The sequence below is a fragment of the Grammomys surdaster genome, unplaced genomic scaffold, assembly GCF_004785775.1.
Source record: "Grammomys surdaster isolate TR1022 unplaced genomic scaffold, NIH_TR_1.0 202, whole genome shotgun sequence".
Lineage (NCBI taxonomy): Eukaryota > Metazoa > Chordata > Mammalia > Rodentia > Muridae > Grammomys > Grammomys surdaster.
The window spans coordinates 262,193-282,484 of NW_021604647.1; the positions used below are offsets into that span (position 1 = coordinate 262,193).

The window sequence follows — 20,292 nt, forward strand, 5'->3', positions numbered from 1 at the left end:
CCTCCATCTCTCCCTCCCTCCTCTCCCCTTCTCTCCCCCCTCCCATCTCTCCCCCTCGACTCTGTGTATGTGTGTGTGCGCACACGCGAGTACAAATGCCACATGTGCATACATTGGGAAATTAATTAAATCCAGGATCTCACATATGCTAGAGAACTACCACAGAGTTAATCTACAAAAGTTTTTACTTTTTATTTTGAGGTAGGGCTTCACTAAGTTGCCCAGGCTGGCGTTGAACTCACTTTGTAGAACTCTTTAGTCTAGCAATCCTTCTTCACTCTCTTTAGCTGGAAATACAGGTTTGTGCCAGTGGGCCAGCTTTATAACTCCTGCCTGCCCCTACCCCAGTATCTTGGCAGTCCTTTGGGTTGGTGTAAGCTTTACTTAACATTACATTATGAGTGGTACTGGTCCTGAAGAGCTTATCAGGAGTTTTCAGTTCTCCCAGGTTCACGAGTTTCAGCCCAAGCCCCACACCATTGATTTGGAAGCTCTGAGAGTGGGGCTCGACCACAAGGTTAACGCTTCCTCCATGGTGAAAGGTGACCTGGTGTCTAATGTTCTCATTGTTTCTACCACTGATCCCCAGAAACCTAAATAACAAGAACTGATTCTCAGCCAGAAGTCCAGCAGGCTGACAGACACCCTGGTTTACTGGATAGCTGTGAGCAGCCTTTCTTGGCTGCCCTTCCTTCTGGTAACCACTTCATCTTCAAGCAGCAAGGGCAGGTGGAGTCTTCCTTCCTATCCCTTCTGTCTGCCTTTCCCTTTCTTATTTTGAATACTTACATAATTAAAGATGTTTCTCCATTCATGATAGGATTGTCTGTCTATAGTCTTATAACAAGCTAAAAACATCCTAGCTCAGATGTCCGCTTACCCAGGCCATGGGCATGGCAAAGTTCATAAAATGCTTTTATATAAGCCTGACAGCCAGAGTTTGACTCCCCTACAACACACATAAAACACTGAGCATGGTATTGCCTGTTTGTAACCCCAGTACTTGGACTTGAAGACAGGCTGGTACCTGGGGTTTGCTGACTAGCCTAACCCAAAGGCTGAGCCCAGGTCTCAGTGAGAGATCCTATCTCCAAAAAAAATAAAACCAAAAAACAAAATGTGATTCCTGAGGAACCATCATATGGTGTTGCCCATTGACCTCTACACACATACAAATGCATTTAGCCACCCTTGACCCAAGGGCTGTCATCGCTTAACAACATGGAGTGCTGTAGGAACTCTCAAGATGGAGTAGCTGACAAGGGCTTCAGCTTACCTTCCCTGCCCAGTGTAACACAAGAGTCGTACAGCATTAACTAACTCAGGAAAAGGCCAAGTCCAAACTGGGAACCATGATTTCATTCAAAACGTACATCAGTGTAAAAGCTGAACACTCTAAGTGAACTCTCTGTTGACTGGCCACACTTGCTCACTCCTGTGGTCAGAGCAGAGCCAAGTAGGTCTACAGAGTTTTAGGCCAACAAGTGTTATGTATCTAGATCCTGTCTTTGGAGACAAACAAAACGATGGCGTTGGTCTACCCAGAAAATATACTTCAAAATAGCCACCTACAACCCTTAATCCCATCTGTAAAGCCAGTTTCTCCATGTAACATGACACATTCATAGGTTCCAAAAGTTAGGATTCTAGGGTAAAGAGCATTATTTTCCTGTTGTAGCTAGAACCTTGATTTGGTTGCTTAATGAAGCAGATATGGTTTTGAGCATTGTTGCCCAAACCTGTAGCCCCAGTACTTGGGGTCAAGTAGAATAAGATTTTATTTTTGTTTATTTTTGTTTTGTTTTGTTTATGAAATGGTCTGAATATGTATCCCAACTTGCTGTTTAGACCAGGCTAGCCTTTCACAAGGAGCCACCTGCTTCTGCCTGTAAACTGAAGAAGTTTTTGTTTGGCATTTGGTTTTTTGAGACATGGTTTCTCTGTGTAGCCTTGGCTGTCCTGGAACTCACTCTGTAGACCAGGCTGTCCCTGAACTCACAGAGATCTCCTGCCTCTGCCTTCCAAGTGCTAGGTGGTATGTGCTACCACCTCTAGGCTTGAAGAAGAGGTTTAAATGTCTTACTACATACTACTTACTTCCTTTCATGACATGTGAAACATACGCACCAGCTTTGCCACACCTTTAGCAGCACTGGGTTTATAAGTTCCTTCCCTCCATGGTTGCTGGTTAACAGGGGACATTTTGGTGTTATACTTCCTGGATTAGTAATAGGTTGAGCATTTTTCTCAAGTCTTTGCTTTATTGCTTTGGCTATTTATGAAAAGAAGTTTGGTGGTCAGCAAGTACTGCTTCACACACTCCTCATGAGTTTGAGTAAGGGTGCTGTGAAGGAGGAAGCTTTGTTAGGTGGGGTCCATGGCCTCAGGTGAGCATCCTCCAGTGGGCCTGCTATAGACTTGACCATGGACAGAAGTGATCTGGAGTGGGCTGGCAACCTGTCCCAGGAGCTGCCTGGGTTAACCCTGGTCTTGGCTTTGCAGGTGGCTTGCTACAGTTGTACGTCTCGTCAGTGGTCATCAGTCTGCCCACTCCCAGCTGGACATGGTGAGCCTGGCATTGCTGTGCTAGACAACAGGATATATGTGCTGGGTGGCCGTTCTCACAACCGAGGCAGCCGCACAGGCTACGTGCACATCTACAACGTGGAGAAAGACAGCTGGGAAGAGGGGCCCCAGCTGAACAATTCCATCTCTGGCCTGGCAGCCTGTGTGCTCACCCTGCCCCGTTCCCTGCTCCATGAGCAACCCCGAGGGACCCCTAACCGTAGCCAGGCAGATGCAGACTTTGCATCTGAGGTGATGAGTGTGTCTGATTGGGAAGAGTTTGACAACTCTAGCGAGGACTAGGGCTCTCCCCAGTGTTTGAGTGTTCAGGAGGGGTAATGGGCAGTGAAGGCCGTAGGCCTGGGTTAGAACACTAGGCTTCAGGGGAGGGGCCCTTTCCCAAGCCATCCTGGTTCCCCAGCTGCCCTTTTTCACTCTTTCTTCAACCAGCCGGCTGCCAGCATTTGCAAACTCTATATGGCTGTGAAGTACATTACAAAGAAAAGTGCTAGGGGAAAGGCTGCTATCATCTGAGGGAATGATAGGCCCATCCTCTATAAACTCTGAATGAATGGTATCTATTTGGCCTTTTCGTCTTAGTCTGGTCCCTGATGGCTTAAGGTCCTTCCTGCAAGAGGTCCTGGTGAGAGCACTCCTAGCCGTAGCCAAGGTTCGTGGCTCCCTTTCTGTGAACCATGGTCTGTCTGGTGAGCAGCTCCAGCTGCCTGCAGCTGGGGAACTCTCAAGGTATACTGTTAAGAGATAACAGTGTACCTGAAACTGGTCCTAGGGATGAAGAGATACCCTCATTGCTCTGTCTCTGACCCAATATTGTTGAAAAATGAAATAAAGCATTATGCAAAGGTGTTGCATCTAATGTGGCTACAGTCTGGCTTTCTTTCCCCGCTAGTCACTGCCCTTGAGTGGCATCTAGGGTGGTACAGGTCAGCCACCCTGGGGGATGGGCTTGGCATGGGAACTGAAGCTCTGCATTATACCCGGGGTTACTACCCTGCTTGTGACATGTGATAAGCTCCCCAAGAGGAAAGAATGTTGGTCACACAGACCAGGCCCTGCCCTATTGAGGTGGTAAGTAGTTGCCTGTCTCCCAGTCAGGGCATCTTGAATGTCTGCCCTGTGGCTCACCGGCTCCTGCTGCCTCATATCCACTCTAGCCCCTTGGCAGCCTGCACCTAGCTGTGGTGCTGAAGGAGTGACACAGTCCCATCCTTGGGGAACCCAAGATGGTTCACCCACCACATGTCTTAAGACAGAAAGCTCTGAGGACTGAGGTGTAACTCAGTGCTAGACCACTTGCCTAGAATATGATCTAGTCATGAGAACAGAAAGGAAATATGGAACAGGACAGTAATGTCCTGGTCTGTGTCAGGAAATAGATTTCAGGTATCCGGGGAGGGGTGGCTGTGTATCACTGGAAACCAAGGCACGGGCCTAATTGTGGGTACTTGTACAGGACATCCTCCCACTTGCTGATTTTCCAAAAGTTTGTCGGGTGACTGACTTGGTTAGTCATCTTGGGGGCTATGTTAGCATAACAGGTGAGACCCTCTCTATCCACCTTTGCTAGCACCTCCCCCACCCTTTGAGAAACGTCTGTCATGGCCTGTGCCCAACATGATTGGACTCGGGGTCCAAGTATCCAGACCATCTTCCCTGCTGCTTACTACAAGGTCTTCCTTCAGTTACAGAAGCTACCACAGGCCTCCTGCCAAGAGTGGGCAGCTGGCAGAGTGAGCACCCAATCTTCCCACTGGTGCCCTTTCAAAGAAGGGGAGAATACATAGTGGCATGCTGGAGGACGGCTGAGGAAAGGTAGCCAGTCACGCTGGATCCATGAACGAAGTAGACTGGAGACTTGATAGCCACCAGCATGTATAGCCTCAGTATCTCAGGATCTTCAGCCCCTGAAGAGACATGACATCACACACCACCCAGATGTTAACACCTGCCTGAAGTGAGCCACTTCCTCAAGGGCAGGTGGCCACGTCTTCCACTGTCATCTCTCCATTCCTAGTAAGAAGACCATTTCTCAGGTCTTTGTTTTGTTTTGTTTTTTTGGTTTTTTCGAGACAGGGTTTCTCTGTGTAGTCCTGGCTGTCCTGGAACTCACTCTGTAGACCAGGCTGGCCTCGAACTCAGAAATCCACCTACCTCTGCCTCCCAAGTGCTGGGATTAAAGGCGTGCGCCACCACGGCCCGGCTTATTTCTCAGGTCTTAAAGTACTTGCTTCTTGTGCCAGTCTGCTGTCACCCAAGCCAAATGTGGCTACGGTTTACGGAAGGGTTCTGCTTTGCCAAGGGATAGGGAGACCCCTAGTCAGTCATATGGGTTTTTCTGGTCATGTACACTGGCTGTGTCGGCTACATCATAGTCCCATGCCTCCTGCCAGCAACCTATAAGAGTAAAAAGTCTCTGATGTCCCCTAGTGCCTAGTGTCACCACTCCCAAATCTCAAAACTGTGAACCTTTCCATTTCCTTTTTTTTTTTTTTAATACTTTTGTTCGAGACAATAAACAAAGAGTCCCAGGGCAAAGAGACCCAGGGTTCTATGTAGCCCTGGGTGTATTAGAACTTGTTTATAGGTAGGAAGAACAGGCTGGCCTTGAACTCATAAAGATCCTCCTGTCTCTGCCAGCTAAATTCTTGTTTCCTTATATTGCTTTTGCCAGCAACTGTCACAGCAACAGGAAAAGTAAGACGACATTCAAAGTCACCATCCACAGTTGTCTCAAGAGTTGAACCTGCAAGGCTCAGCTCGTATGTTCAAGTACCAGACAGGAGCCTGCCCTAGCTGAGGGAAAGAGTAAACAGGGTATGTAGGTGACACTAGGGAACTCAAAAGGAATATGAAGTCAGGTTGCATTTAGGTTGTGCCCTTCATAGACATCAAGCATGGGGATTGGTCTATGGGAAGAAGATAAGCTGATACATTGGAATGTGGCCCAGCTGAGGTTTCTCCTCAGGTCCAGTAAGGTCAGTACTCAAAGCCCAAGCCAAACAATGCGACTACAGGAACCTCTGCTGTTAACAGCCTTGGGAGCCATCTTGGGGAGGGCACTGCTGAAGGCAGGGCTGTGTTCACCCTCAGCTTCCTAGAAGTGGTTGGCTTATTTACTTGTTGCTGAGAAGTGTTTGCATTTGTGACCACATGGGAAGACTTCCTTTTACCCACTCCACCTCTCCCCTGCACCATCAGCCTAGCCAGGCTGAGAGGGCTGAGGAGAGACCTGAGGTCCCACCCTCCCTTCCAGCCTTCTAATGCCTATGGGCTTGGGCCTATCCATTGCTCTAGTTCCAACTCAGTCCTTCAGGTTCCCTTTCTACACCATCTGTCCCTCATACTCAAGGTGCCTTCTGCTTGCTGTCCAGGAAGATATTGTCTAACTTTTCCCTTAAGTCAGAAGCACAAACTCCTTGGTGAGACCTGGCTGCCAACAGGGGTGTGTGAACTCCTGCTCAGAGTCTGTAGCAGTCTGCCTCAGGGTCTCTCCTGCTTTGTCTTTTCTGGACCTATACAGCTCCAAACTTCTGTCTGACCTAGGCTGTGGTAGCCATAGTACTGTGTTCTGCTATGCCTGGGTGAAGCCAGTGACTCAAAGCAGTGATGAGAGAAGGGCTTTGCTGACGATAACAGTAAAGGCTTAACAGAAGGCCCTTGCCTCAAGCTACCTTCTTACCTAATGGCTTGTATAGAGACTTGGGGGCGGGATATCTTTAGTCAAGTCCAAGTTGGCTCTAGGATGGGGGCTGATTCTGCAGCTCCTTTGACAGGCTTGCAGATGTCATACTAAGATCAGACCAGAGGTTTCTGGTAAAGAAAGCTTACTGAGTCAGAAGGCTTTTCTTGTTCTGCTTACATGACAAAGCTCACTCTGACAGCTGTTGTAGGGAGGAGCTCAGGAAACAAAAGTGGATTTGGTAGAGACAGAGCAACCTACTTAGTGGCCCTGTTTGTCCTTATGTAGTAGGGGGTCTCCATTCTCAGCCTTGATTCCATCCTCTGAACTTTTCCCTCTTAGGAGCCAATAGCCTTCACAAGCTGAATTCATGCCCTGGGCACCCAGTTCCTTCCTACCCCTTAATAGGGCTTCTGGGTTTCAGTTTTCATCTCCAATGTCCCCTTCCCTGTCTTTACCTCCTCGTTATATCAGAGACCTTGGATGTTTCCTTCTGCTCCTACCTCTCCAGGCTTTTTTCTCGGAGAGAAAAAAGGTCTCCAGTTCATCCCCACAGGTCTTTGCCTACATCTTGCACAGTCGTCTCTTGCACGATGCAGGAGATGCTGATGGCACATCATAGAGGACAACTAGGGGTTCTTGGCCCCAGCCAAAGGCCAGTGTGTGACCTAGGGCCTTAGCCGAGGTCCCCTTTCCTCCCGGGCTTGGCGGCTCCAGGGCTTCTGGCAAGGGGGAGAAAAGGCGCGGACCAGGACTCCTTCGCGGGCTCCCGCAGCTCTTTCTTCCCGCAGCGCTCCGTGGGCTTCCACCAAGTTCGCCGCGGAGTTCGTGCGTGGCCAGGTGGGGGCGGGGGCCGAGCAAAGGGGCGGAGGCGCGACCGGAGGGTGGGGTTTGGCGCGCGGGGCGGGCGCTGCCGCCTGGCCGGCCGCGCTGGCCCAGGATCAGGGAGCCGATGTGGAATTTCCTGCCCGGCCCGGCGCCCCTCCTGCCGCCCCCCGCCCGGCCTCGCACTCCGCTTCCGGCCGCCCTTGCCGCGGCCGTACCCGCGCCCACCCGCGCCTGCCCCGCGCCTCATGGAGGGCGCAGGGTCCCGGGGGGCCGGGCCGGCGCGGCGCCAGGGAGCCCGAGGGCCGCCGCTGCTGCTGCTGCTCTGGCTGCTGCCCGGTCTCGCGGCGCCCCAAGACTTGAACCCTCGAGGCCGCAACGTGTGCCGCACGCCCGGGTAGGAGCTGGGCCTGTCCCAGGCGTGGGCGCGAAGCGGGCTGGGGGTAGCGGCGCCCCATTTCGGTCCGGGCCATCCAGGATTAAACTGGTCACGCGAGCCCCTCGGGCCTGCCTCAGGTCTTGGGCTCGGTTCCAGACCGAGCCTGGGCCCCCAGGCTGCATCCGAGGGCGGGCTGGATCAGAAATCACCTGAGGGGATAACGAAGTGCTGTGGGGAACCCAGAGGGGTACTGTGTGGTGCCCAAAATGTCAGGGAAGAAGAGAAAGGAACTACTCCCGAAGCCAAGCAAGGACACTCAGAGGGAGGGAACAGCATGTGCAAAGGCTCCAGGAGTTAGTGGCTTGAGCCTGGCTGGAGTCGGGATTAGAAGGGCGAAGGAGCAACCCCTGGGCGAGCCGAGCACCGGGACAGTAGAGACTTGGAAGGACAGATTTGTCTTGGTAGAGCGGGCACAGGGTGGGAGGAAGGTGGTAGTGGAAGTGAGCACGGACAAGCCTACACTCACGGTGGACCAGAAACCAGAGTCCTTGAGGACAATGATGGACGCGCGATGGGGAGGATGTGGGAGCCCCTGTTGGCTCCTTGGGGCGGCCACTGGGTGCACGGAGGTGGGTCTCTGAGAGGATCTTGCTGGAGAAACCGGTGTGGGACAGGCCCAGCTAGAAAACAGTGGAGCCCGGAGCTTGCGTGGAGGGTGAAGAGCCACGTCGAGTAGGAGCAGAAGCCGAGAGACCTGACGGCTGGTCAGAGCCACGACGAAGTCAAGGCATCTATGCACAGTGGCGAGGAACCCGTGGTGGGGCGCCTCTGCCAGTGCTGAGGAGTCTTGGGACTCCAGACTAGGGTCCCTGGGGATACCCTGGGTCAAACAGCCCCCTGGGGTGTGAAAGGTCAGCTAGGGTTTTGGATGGTCAAAGTAGACAAGGGGCTGCTAGCTGACCGCGCGGTTTCCGAAATCTAGTTGAGACGACACAGACCACTCCCGGCCGCGAGCCCCGCCTTGCAGGCGGGGGCCCGCCTGGCTTGCCATCTGCTTCGCATCGCCGCTGCTGCCTCGTCCCGGGCCTCTCCGGCCCCAGGAATGCAGCAGCGGCTGAAGCAGGCGGTGCGGTGCCTGGGGAGGGCGGTCAGCTCGCACCAGGCCTTCTGCGACTAGCTGGCCAGGGGTCGGGACTTCGAAGGTGGGTCAAGCTGATTCGAGTTGGAGTTGGGGAGCCCTTGGCCTCCAGTATTTCTGCTGGCCGACCTCTCAGGAGGAAGTCTGCCTCTGTAACCCACAGCCGTGATGGGTTTGCCATTATAATCTGGCAGCAGGCTGCCCCAGCTGTCTGGATCTGAACAAATTCTTGGGTTTTCTGGGTCTGTCTCTATCTTTGTAAAATAGGATTGAAATGGATCTCGGCTCTTGGTGCTGGAGATGGGGGTGGATATCCTGTGTGTGGAGAGTTTATGGGAAGAAAGATCTCTGGATTGTGCTCACCTGAGGACTGGGCCATCCTTTTGGTTACCATGCATGAGGTCCAGCAGAGAAAGGTGCCAGCTCGGCTAGTATACCAGGCCATGCACCTACTGCCTCCGGGCCTGTTAGTACAAGGACTCTTCAGCAGAGACCAGTACCCTGTCTCACAAGTGGTTATGGAGTTGGGGGTGCCTTTTCCTTTACGATGAATAGGGGAGACACACCATGATGAACACAGACTTACGGGAGAGATGGAGATAGTCCTGCAGGTATTTGGGGCACAGCTCATCCTACACCCACCCCCTTCAGCAGGTGTGGGGTTGGTTGGGGACATACTGAAGAGATGCCAGGGCCACAGGAGGTGTGCCTTCTGCTCTGAGAGTGAGGCTGTTTTTTAGAGGGGACACCTGACCAGGTCCAGATGAGCTTTGAGACTGCAGAAGGTGGGCTCGCTAGGAGGTGAAGGTGTTCTCTGGAGGCCAAATTAATAGAATCTGGAAGAGAGAGCAGGTCTACTTCTCAGTAGACGTAGTGTGAGCATGGTCTCAACTTCCCAGCATGGGAAGACGGCAACCTGAGATGGAGGAGTACAAAGGAGGTCGTTTGTTTAGCACTCCTGAGCATTCAGGGTTGTGGTCCAGTCATCCAGTGGGCAGCTGCAGTAGCAAGTCTAGCAGTGAGGGAGGAAGCTGCATGCATTGCTTACCTGCTGGGGCCTGGTGGAGCTCCATGAGGAAACTGGCATGGTTAGGGCAGAGAAGATCCATGCCTAGGGGAAAGAGGAGAGATGGCTAGGGACTCACATAGGGGGTAGGCATAGAAGCCTCCTTGGTTGGATCTGGGACTGACTGGGGACAGTGACAGGGACAGGCACAGATCTAGTGAGTGGGCTCTAAGGTGGAAAGATGAGCTGCCACACAGCAGTGATTGTGCCCTCAGAGCATTAGCCTTTAGCACCACACACTGATGGTTGGAATCTGATTGCCCAAGGTAGCACTCACTCAGAGAGCAAGGACCTGCCTGGGTACTCAGTTTTATGTTTGTTTTGTGGTATCTTACGTGAGTTCACCAGGCCTTCTTGGTTTGCTATGATCACTGGGTGATCAGTCCTTGCAAGAATGTTCTCAGTGAACAAATCAGCTTGGGTCTGCTTGTAGTGTCAGCTGTCCCCAACGGCATCCTGTAGCCTGCTCCCTTTGCTGGAAATTGCCTTGTACAGGCAAGGAACTTAACTTCTCTGAGTAGCAGGTTCTTTAGCTAAAGAGTAGGACCCGAGGCTGCTGAGCTGACTCAGTGGGTCAAGGGATTTACCACAGAATCTGATGTTCTGAGTTCAATTGCCAGAGCCCTCATGTCAGGAAGAGAAAACTGACTTCCACAAGTTGTTCTCAAACTCCACATGCAAAGAATGGTTTGTTCTTTCTCTCTCCCTCCTTCTCCCCCTCCCTCCCTCCCTCCCTCCCTCCCTCCCTCCCTCCCTCCCTCTCTCTCTCTCTCTCTCTCTCTCTCTCTCTCTCTCTCTCTCTCACACACACACACACACACACAGAGGGGGTGGAGAATAAGTGTTCGCTTGTTTACAGAACGGGACCCATGGATTTGGCAGGAGAGAGCTAAGATGCACAGTTTACTGTTTACTGCGTAGTGTGCTTCCCAACCTCTGCTCACTACCTATCAAACACCATTGAGGAGTGTGGCCCTAGAACCAGACACCCAACCACACAGCCTTGTACTAGGCCAGCCAGGGAACACAGGAACCAGTGTTTCTGGGGCTCTCAGCAGGGCACCTAGCAAGGGAAACAACTATGAAAGAGTCCAGACCAAGTGGAAGTGACAGGAGATGGTGGGTGCGCTTGGATCTCTCAGAGAAGGGATCTTTGGCATGCCTGGGGCAAGGTGAGGGGGCCAGGGGGGGGGGGGCAGCAAAAACAGGCCTGTTTCTTTTCTTCTGTGGTTTCCAGTTTTAATTGTGGAAAATATGCAAAGCTGTTCCCTTAGTTTAAAGTTTTATGGGCTCTGTCCCCCAGGTCCCAACTTTGATCTGAGGAAGAATCAAGCTCTGACTGGGAAGGGAGCTTTGTGAGGCAGTTGATCCTATCCACAGTATGACCAGTACCCCAAACCAGTCTGGGCCGCATGTGGGTTTTTCTTTCAGCCCGACTCCCACCCTTCTCTGTTCTAAGTTCAGAAGCCCCAGAAAAAGCATGTAACTAGATGCTGCATTCCTGTGGGACTGAGGCAAACATCTGGACCGCACGACGCTTCTCTGACTGTCCCCTTTCAGCTTCATCTACTTTAACAATGGTCCCCACAACCCCGCTCTCCACCCTCCCTCAATCCCCAGACACCCTCCCCGGATTTGTTTTGAAAGGGTCTTCACACCTGAGGACTTCCTAGGCCGTACCCCACTGAAATGCTACAGTGAGAAACTGTCCGGAGTCCAACTCCAGGTTTCTGAGAAACTGACATTTCATGGACCTTGTAAGCTCAAAGAGACATGGGCCGCAGTTTACTTTCCTTATGCCACAGTAAGGCTCCCATGTGTGGTTCCCCTAACCTACAAGGGTCTCCAGTTGCCTGCCTCCAAGAGACCCTCCAGAAGGACTATGCAGTTCTACACTTGCTCCATCCATCCTTCTCAGATGCTCGTCCCCCTAGGTTTTAGCCACCCACCCCCGCCCCATAGGTCTCCAGGTGCCCCTTGGTACTTCCTGGCAGTGGTGCTGTCACAGCCATGTAACATTTGGATCCCTGACACCCATTTGGCTAGGCCACTAGTCCTAAAAGATGTGTTAGACCCGTCTCAGAGGTCATGAGTGTCAGGTGGCTCCATACTCTGGATTCACTGCTGCTCTTTCACTTTCCTATTTCGTAACCTGTGGCTGATGGGATGGAGGAGCTGAAGTCCCTGTAGATGACAATCTTTGCCAGGTATGCAGACCAGGAGGTGTGCACTTCTGGTGGCAGAGACCTGAGCCTTTCTCACTCACCGTTAGGCCCCTCACCTACCACTGTCTGGCAGGCTTCAGGCTGGACGCCCTGAAGGCTGGGGAATGAGTGTAGGGGGAAGGGCATCAGGCTCAGGTGTCCCTCCTCTGCTTGAAGTTCCCAGGTGCTCACGTGCTGTGCTGGCTGGAGGCAGCTGGGGGATGAGTGTGGGATCGGTGAGTGGGGCATTTTGGGGTCCTGGGCAGGCGGGTCCAGGGCAGAGGTGGGAAGATCCTGTGCTGCAGCTCAGCCCGTCTCGTTTGCAGCGGTGTGTGAAGGCAATTCCACGTGCTCAGAAAATGAGGTGTGCGTGCGGCCAGGCGAGTGCCGCTGCCGACATGGCTACTTCGGTGCCAACTGCGACACTAGTGAGCGTGGGGCAAGGTGGGGTTGGGTGTTGGACGGTTTGGGGGGAAAATAGGCAGGGAGGTAGATTGGATTGGGTTGGCCTTGGGGGCTGGGTATGGTGAAACTGAGGATGGGATGTATCAGACTAACAACATAACCTCTCATCTGGTTCTTTCAGAGTGCCCGCGCCAGTTCTGGGGCCCCGACTGCAAGGAGAGGTGCAGTTGCCACCCGCATGGACAGTGCGAGGACGTGACCGGACAGTGTACCTGTCACGCGCGCCGCTGGGGTGTGCGCTGCGAGCATGCTTGCCAGTGCCAGCATGGAACGTGCCACCCGCGGAGCGGCGCGTGCCGGTGTGAGCCAGGCTGGTGGGGTGCGCAGTGCGCTAGCGCGTGCTACTGCAGCGCTACTTCGCGGTGTGATCCACAGACAGGCGCCTGCCTGTGCCACGCAGGCTGGTGGGGTCGAAGCTGCAACAACCAGTGCGCCTGCAACTCGTCTCCCTGCGAGCAGCAGAGCGGCCGCTGCCAGTGTCGAGAGCGCACGTTCGGTGCGCGCTGTGATCGTTATTGCCAGTGCTTCCGTGGTCGCTGCCACCCGGTGGACGGCACATGCGCCTGCGATCCGGGCTACCGGGGCAAGTACTGTCGTGAGCCATGCCCCGCTGGCTTCTACGGCCTGGGCTGTCGCCGTCGGTAAGCGTTGCGGGCCTGGTGGCGGGAAGGTGGAAGGGCGAAGCTAGGTTCCATCTGGCCCAGCTTCCTGACCCTTCCGTAGATGTGGCCAATGCAAAGGTCAGCAGCCGTGCACGGTAGTCGAAGGCCGCTGTCTGACGTGCGAACCTGGTTGGAACGGAACCAAATGTGACCAACCCTGCGCCACCGGTTTCTATGGCGAGGGTTGTGGCCACCGCTGTCCACCCTGCCGCGACGGGCATGCCTGCAACCACGTCACCGGCAAGTGTTCGCACTGCAATGCGGGCTGGATCGGCGACCGGTGAGCAGCCCGGGCCTGCTTCGGCCCAGGCCACTACCTCTCTAGGCCTGGCTCCTACGCAGTCTCTGCAGGGGGGCTCCGTAGGCCTCGTGGCCTTTGGCTTACATGTCAGCTCATGACTCTTATCTTGATACCAAGGTGCGAGACTAAGTGCAGTAATGGCACTTACGGTGAGGACTGTGCCTTCGTGTGCTCTGACTGCGGCAGCGGCCACTGTGACTTCCAGTCCGGGCGCTGCCTTTGCAGCCCTGGTGTTCACGGACCTCAGTGAGTGGGGACCTGGAGAGGGATTGAGAATATGTACCCGATACTGGCGCCTCCATATAGACCCCAGGGACCCTGCAGTAGGGAGTGTCAGCAAGCACTTTAAGGCGGTATCTGATTTGGGGCCTGCCATCCGACTGTAATCTAACCAAATGGCATCCTTATGTGACACAGATATGGTGGGTATAGAATGAATCTGGACTGGACTGGGATCTGTCTCCATTTTCCACTCACACAATAATTAGCCCCTTGTAATCAAGCTTCATCCTTTAGACCCTCTCTCCACCCCTAGAGAGCACACACAATCACTTCTAAACTTTTATCAAGTGAGTGCCGGCCCGCAGGTGGGGGTGGGCTTCAGTCTCTAGAGGATAGGGTCAGAGCCTTGCTTAGGGCACCTGGGGCCAGCCGTCGTGGCGGTCCGTGCAGGGAAAGGAGGCATTCTGGACTCCCAAACTTTGCAGTTGTAATGTAACTTGCCCGGCCGGGCTCCACGGCGTGGACTGCGCCCAGGCCTGCAGCTGTCACGAGGAATCATGCGACCCGGTCACTGGTGCCTGCCACCTGGGTGAGTGGGTGAAGAACGTCGGGCCAGGGAATGAAGTGGGGTGCGTGATCCTGCGCTGAGCCGCTGCTCCCCACAGAGACCAATCAGCGCAAAGGTGTGATGGGCGCGGGCGCGCTGCTCACGCTGCTCCTCGGCCTGCTGCTCTCGCTGCTCGGTTGTTGCTGTGCCTGCCGGGGCAAGGACTCGGCGCGCCGGTGAGGCTCCTAGCCACCCCCTACCCACCACTAGGTTTAGGTAGCCTGCTCTGTGTGCCTGGGTGTGCTTCTTGAACCCAGACCCCACTCCTGAGGCAGGGCCCAGTCCTTTCTTTCCTCAGGGCCTCCCCTTTCAGTTCCCACCGAATTTGAACCGCTCCTCCCAGTCCCGCCCTGCCCCGCCCCTTCGCTCAGGCCCCGCCCCCGCAGGGAGCTCACCCTTGGAAGGAAGAAGGCACCTCAGCGCTTTTGTGGAAGCTTCAGCCGCATCAGCATGAAGCTGCCCCGAATCCCGCTTCGCAGGCAGAAGCTGCCCAAAGTCGTAGGTAAGAATGTAGGCTCTGGGACTCAGGGGAAATACTACAAGAGGATTCTAGAAAATGGTGTGAAGGGGTACAAAGGCTCAATGCAGAAGTGGGGGACTTTGAGTTTTAATGTGTGCGGGAGTGGAGAGGTGAGCCTGGAAGAAGGAAGGGAGCATGTTGCTAGGGGTGAAGCTGTAGTGGACGGAGTCCTAGATGGGCAGATGTTAGGGGCTATGCAGGAGGTATGGGGACCCATGAGACATTGCCTCGCGGGCCACCTGACCTGTCTACGCAGAACTGCAGAGGAACTAGTGGCATGTGTATGTGTGTGATGAACATAAAGTGAAGCACACCAACAGTTTGGTTGGTTCCCAGCAGTTACTAGAGCCCTTCCTAGAAAAGGGCAGGGTGGTCCCTACCCGACTTCAGTCTCTAGTAGATGTTCAATATGATGACAGGCAAGGGGGGTGGTCCCTTTCTTTAGACAACTTCTTTCTGAAGGTTGGTGGGGTCCGTTCAGTCTCAGGAAGTAAAGGAGACAGCTGACAATGCTCTGGTTCCTATAAGCTGCATGACTCCTAGGAGTACAAGTGTCAGGGCTGGACCTTGATGCAAAGGCTGCCGGGAGAGCCGGGGCCCAGCGGCAGTCCTGCTCCTGAACATCGGAACTCAGAAGTGCTCCAGGGTTCCCCAAGTCCCACCAAGCAGAGGCCAGAGGTGGTTGGAGAACATGGTGGCCTTTCTAGGCCACATATGCTAGTCTCGATGTCTTTCCTTAACACGTGCTCTACTCTTTCAGCTCCCTAGATGACTGCATTTGGCTTGCACTTTTTCCTTATTTTAAAAATATCTTTAAAAATTCTTTTACTCATATGGGTGTATGGGTGTTTTGCCTTCATGTTTGTGTGCACCACTGGTGTCTGTGGAGGTCAGAAGAAAATATGAGATCCTCTGGAACTGGAGTTACAGATGGTTGTGAGCTACCATGGGGGTTCTGGGGATCAAATCCAGAACTTCTGGAAGAACAGCCAGTGTCTTTAACCATTTCTCCAGCCTGTTTTTTGTTTGTTTTTTGAGACAGGGTCTCATACTGTAGGCCAGGCTGTCATGAACTCAGCTGAGTAGCCTGGGCTAGCCTCAAGCTCACAGTGATGCCCCTTCCTCAAGCTTTCAGGTGCTTGGGTTACAGGCGTGCACTTCCATACCCAGCTCCTTCATGCTTCCCTTTCCTGGGTTTGGTTGCTACCCATTCTTCAGCCCTGATCTAATGTGACTGTTGAATGTCATGTCTCACCTGCAGTTTTCTGTAGGGGCTGGCCATGACCACTTCGTTCATGGTTAACTAATCAAGGGTACAGACTGGGGAAAGGCAGAGTCCCTGGCACCCTGCCTCACTTATTTTTCCCCCCCAGTGGCCCACCATGACCTAGATAATACGCTCAACTGTAGTTTCCTGGACCCACCCTCAGGGCTGGAGCAGCCCTCTCCATCGTGGTCCTCCAGGGCCTCCTTCTCATCATTTGACACCACAGATGAAGGCCCTGTGTACTGTGTGCCCCACGAGGGTGAGTGTGGCCCTGCATGGACAGCTCTCTAGCACAATGAAATGGTCTTGCTACCTATGTTGGAGGTCCATGGGGATTAGGGCACCAAGAAACTAAGAACTAGGAGTTGTTGGCCACAGACCTGCAGCTACAAAGCTGAGGTTCTGTGGGGTGAGTCATAGAGGGATAGGTGGGCTCACTTGTAACTAGTCAGTCATACTAACTTGTGGGACTAGATCTAGGTAGGGAATGGCAGCATAAGACTAAGAACATAAGGTAGTGGGAAAGAACTGGCCTGTCCTACTTTGGTGCCACTAGGTAACTGGGCAAGTGACTAATGCCTCAACATCAGAAAACTTAATTCTTAAAGGGCATGAATCTGCTTAAAGTTGATGACTGTGGTCCCTGAGAATGGGGTGTGGTGGGACACAAAGTCTGGAGCCTGAGCCCTGAAAAAAATATCCCTCATTCACCAGCAGTCAGCCCACACCCTGAGGAGTCCCAGTAAGTTTGTGGTAATGCTTTGAATGTACCACGCGTGCCTGAATGACCACACTGAGACAAATAGAGGGGTCACTCGTGGGGGTTGGCTCCATCAGCTATAGTGGATGTTGTGATTGGCTTGTCCTTCCCTTGTTAGAGGCAACTGCCGAGAGCCGAGACCCAGAAGCTCCTGCCGCTCTCACTGAGATGTCCGCTGTGTCCCTAGCGCCCATGAGCTCGTCGACGCCTGGGGAGGAGGCACTGGCCCTCCCTGCATCCTCAGACAGCGAGCGCTCAGCGTCAAGCGTGGAGGGGCCGGGCAGGGCGCTGTACGCGCGTGTGGCCCGACGCGAGGCCCGGCCGGCCCGGACCGGAGGTGAGGCTGGGGGCTTGTCACTGTCCCCGTCGCCCGAGCGCAGGAAGCCGCCGCCACCCGACCCTGCTACTAAGCCTAAGGTGTCCTGGATCCACGGCAAGCATGGCGCCGCGGCCGCTGCACCGTCGCCGCCGCCCGCAGGCCGCAAGGCTGCGCCGAGCCCTAGCGGGAGAAAACGGACCCCCAGCAACACGTCGGTGCAGCCCCCGGGCCTGACCGACGAGGCCCCCGGCCCGGCCTTACCCACGCCGCCCCGCGCCCGAGCGCGCGGCCGCGGCCCAGGTCTTCCAGAGCCCACGGACGCGGGAGGTCCCCCGCGCAGCGCGCCCGAGGCCGCCTCTATGCTGGCAGCCGAGCTGCGCGACAAGACTCGCAGCCTGGGCCGCGCCGAGAAGCCGCCACCGCCGCAGAAGGCCAAGCGCTCCGTGCTTGCGGCCTCGACGGCCCGCGCGGCCTCGGGGTCCGAGATGGCGACGGCCAGCGCCTCTGCGCCCGAGACCCCCCGGAAGAAGACTCCCATCCAGAAACCTCCTCGGAAGAAGAGCAGGGAGGCGGCGGGGGAGCCGAGCAGGGAGGCGGGGGAGCCGAGCATGGCTTGTGTGGCCACCGGAGCTTCCTAGGCTCGCAGCCCCGGGAGCCACCGCGTTTCTCACCATTCCCCCCTCCCCCCTCACCGCTGCAGCGAAGGCATTTCATTGGCCCGAGGGCCCAGCGCCCGCCTCAGCCTGTGTCTGATTGGCCCAGGCTCCAGCAGCCTCGGATCGGCTCTCGGGCTTCGCAGACACTTAGCTGGCTATCCGCTCCCACTAGCAATGTTGTGGAGCTTTTCTAGCAATCTGCGTCTCGTTGGCCATGGCTTCGAGAGCCTACAGACTTCTTACTGACCAAGAGGAGTGTTCTTGGCTGGGCCACCTTGTCATTGGCCAACGCCAGCAGAGCTTCTGCCTCTTGGCTGCCTCTCATTTGCCAAGGCCTGGTGCCTATGGCTGTAGGGTCTTTTTCTTTGAAGATAGTCAGAGGTTGCTTCCATTAACTGGGCTCCCGAGTATCTGGTTGACCCGAATCTGAAGAGGAGAGCTGGTCTCTGCTCCTCAGGGGGCTCAGCCCATGTTTGCTTGTCCCCTTCCCACCCACGCCAGCCCTGGTCCCTCAGCCATCAAGCTGGTTTTGATGGCTTCCTATCACCCCACGAGGGAATCCCAGGGGCTATTCTGGTGGCCTTAGATGTATTTATAGGCCCCGGACAGGGCTTCTCCCATCCCATCTGGAGCCTTCAGGATGGGCTCCTCCTGGCAGGCCAAAGCTTTCTTTAATAAAATGCTTCTTCCCACTTCCAGTGCTCTAGTTACTTCCTGCCAGAGGTTGTGGAGCAAAGATGACCTCGTATGGAACCTATATGTGATATCTTCTGGACTCCTCCAGCTAAAATAGAATCTTGGAGTTCCCGGTGTGGGTCTCCAGAAACGAAGGAAAAAGTGTGCCAAATCCACCAGTCCTGAACTGTCACTTAGAAGAAGTGAGGATCTGAGCTGGGGGCATCCAGAGATCAGAACTGTATCTGGTGAGACAGAGGTGAGGGCAAGGGACACTGGACAGTGGGCCCAGACTCCAGCCAGGCCTGTCACTGCAGAGCCTGCTCGCTCCCTTAGGTGCCATGTCCTGAGTGAAAACTGTCCTACCTCATCTCCACATGCTACCTGCTTAGCCTTCTCTGGAGCCATTTCTATCTGTCCCACCCTACCCTAGCACCTCCACCGACCCCTGCAGCTGCCTCACTGGCCCTTCTGAGCCTTGGACCTAATGCTCCTCAGGGTTCCTACTGACCTTAGTTTCCAAAAGCTGTCTGTGCTGATCCTTCCAGCACCCTGCCTCTAGCAGACTCTCTTCCTGTCTTTAGTGTCTTTCTTGTTGAGACAGGGCCTCCTATTGTAGCCCGGTATGATCTTGAACTTCTGCCCTAACTTTCCAAGTGTGAAGTCATGAGGGTGCTGGGCATCCAATAAAAAAGAAAAGAAAAAGCTCTTAGCTAGAGTGCCAACTCTCCAGCACTCTCTCTTATCTGCTAATGCCCAGCTTACAGTTCTGTCCTGCCGACATCTTCCTCAAGTGTCTCCACTGTTGGCAGCTCAGGGGCCTCTCTTTGGCAGGGCCCTTGTTCTCTGGCCAGGTACTACTTTGAGGTCAGCTTTGGTCCCATGCAGGGATTCAGCCACCAGTGTAGACCCGGCATCCAGAGCTGGATGGACATGGTGCCTCGAGCTGGCCCGGCTGAGTAACATGTGGCTGGCAGTCCTGTTGTCTCTGTGCCAGATGCTTTTCCTTGGTCAGCAAGGCACCTTCCTTCGGTGGTCTTGTGGTTTGATTGGCCTCTGGTCCATGAAGCAGCAAGTCCTACTAGCTGTTGGGGCTGAAGTCAGGCTCAGTATCAGGCAGAAAGCGGCAGAGGCCAAGGCAGGACAGTCAGCAATAGAGTGGAGCACTGCTAGGTCCCACTCTTGCCCATTCTGTGCCCCTACCAAGCCATCCTGCCACAGAGGCCTCTTACTCAAGTCCATATGCTAGTCCTCCATTTCCCTAGTCTGGACTGGTATGATCTGGGCAGTTCAGGAATGTCTCAGTGCTGGCCTGGGACATCTCCTCCCACTGTCTAGGACGCCTGACCTGCAGGAACCTCTCTGTGGGCCCCTCCTGGACAGAGACCAGTGTTCCCCATCATTGGCCAGCCCTGCTGTCTGTCCTTAGGAGAGTTCCCCTTTAATGTCTTTTACCACCCAGTATTCCCCACCCCCTCTGGGCTTGCTCTAGTGCCAGCTCCCAGGGCAGGCGCCACAAAAGGGAACCACGACTGCTGGAACCTCTGTTGCCATGGGGACGGGGACCACAGAGCTCACATCTGGTAGTGATTGAGGAGGAAAAATTATGAGTCGTGGAAAACACAAATTTTTTTTGTAGCGCAGAGCACAAAGGAATGTGGGGACTGGAGAGGGGCCTGGGCTCCGTCTGGTTTCCAGCAGGATGTAGCACACATCACTCAGTGAGGCCAGGCTGTGCCAGACAGCTCATATATGCACACACACCAGCAGTTACTGTCTTGTGGCACACATACCTTTGCCACCTGAGGCACAGAAATATCAACACAACGCAAAACATACACGTGTGACAAAACAGAGTGGCCCAGAAACACAAACACGCAGCAGCATGTACCCTACATATAACTGCATCCAAATTAAAAGAGACAAATACTCACATGGCTCCAGAATTCCCTGGGACACAC

General features: G+C 54.3%; 2 protein-coding genes across 2 annotated transcripts in view; both read left to right on the forward strand.

Annotated features, from left to right (window-relative positions):
* Klhl22 (kelch like family member 22) overlaps nucleotides 1-3,442 on the forward strand; it is a 41,888-nt gene extending 38,446 nt beyond the window's left edge. The window contains exon 7 of the mRNA XM_028770521.1: nucleotides 2,503-3,442. Coding sequence (XP_028626354.1) covers nucleotides 2,503-2,868 — 366 coding nt within the window. The 3' untranslated portion in view covers nucleotides 2,869-3,442. The remainder of the gene's footprint in view (nucleotides 1-2,502) is intronic.
* A 3,803-nt stretch (nucleotides 3,443-7,245) lies between these two features.
* On the forward strand, nucleotides 7,246-18,354 carry Scarf2 (scavenger receptor class F member 2). The gene is made up of 11 exons (XM_028770524.1): nucleotides 7,246-7,487; nucleotides 12,055-12,113; nucleotides 12,204-12,305; nucleotides 12,464-12,983; nucleotides 13,066-13,284; nucleotides 13,423-13,551; nucleotides 14,013-14,116; nucleotides 14,193-14,310; nucleotides 14,521-14,636; nucleotides 16,028-16,180; nucleotides 16,800-18,354. The coding sequence occupies exons 1-11, from the start codon at nucleotides 7,339-7,341 to the stop codon at nucleotides 17,636-17,638; spliced, it is 2,508 nt and encodes an 835-aa protein (XP_028626357.1). The 5' UTR covers nucleotides 7,246-7,338; the 3' UTR covers nucleotides 17,639-18,354.
* The last annotated feature ends 1,938 nt before the right edge of the window (nucleotides 18,355-20,292 follow it).

Excerpts from the sequence above, each read along its gene's own strand:
- Scarf2 (XM_028770524.1), top strand. The coding sequence starts at position 7,339 with ATGGAGGGCGCAGGGTCCCGGGGGGCCGGGCCGGCGCGGCGCCAGGGA. Across the intron at positions 12,306-12,463 it reads CGGTGCCAACTGCGACACTA|AGTGCCCGCGCCAGTTCTGG; the intron begins GTGAGCGTGGGG and ends TGGTTCTTTCAG. Across the intron at positions 14,117-14,192 it reads CACTGGTGCCTGCCACCTGG|AGACCAATCAGCGCAAAGGT; the intron begins GTGAGTGGGTGA and ends TGCTCCCCACAG.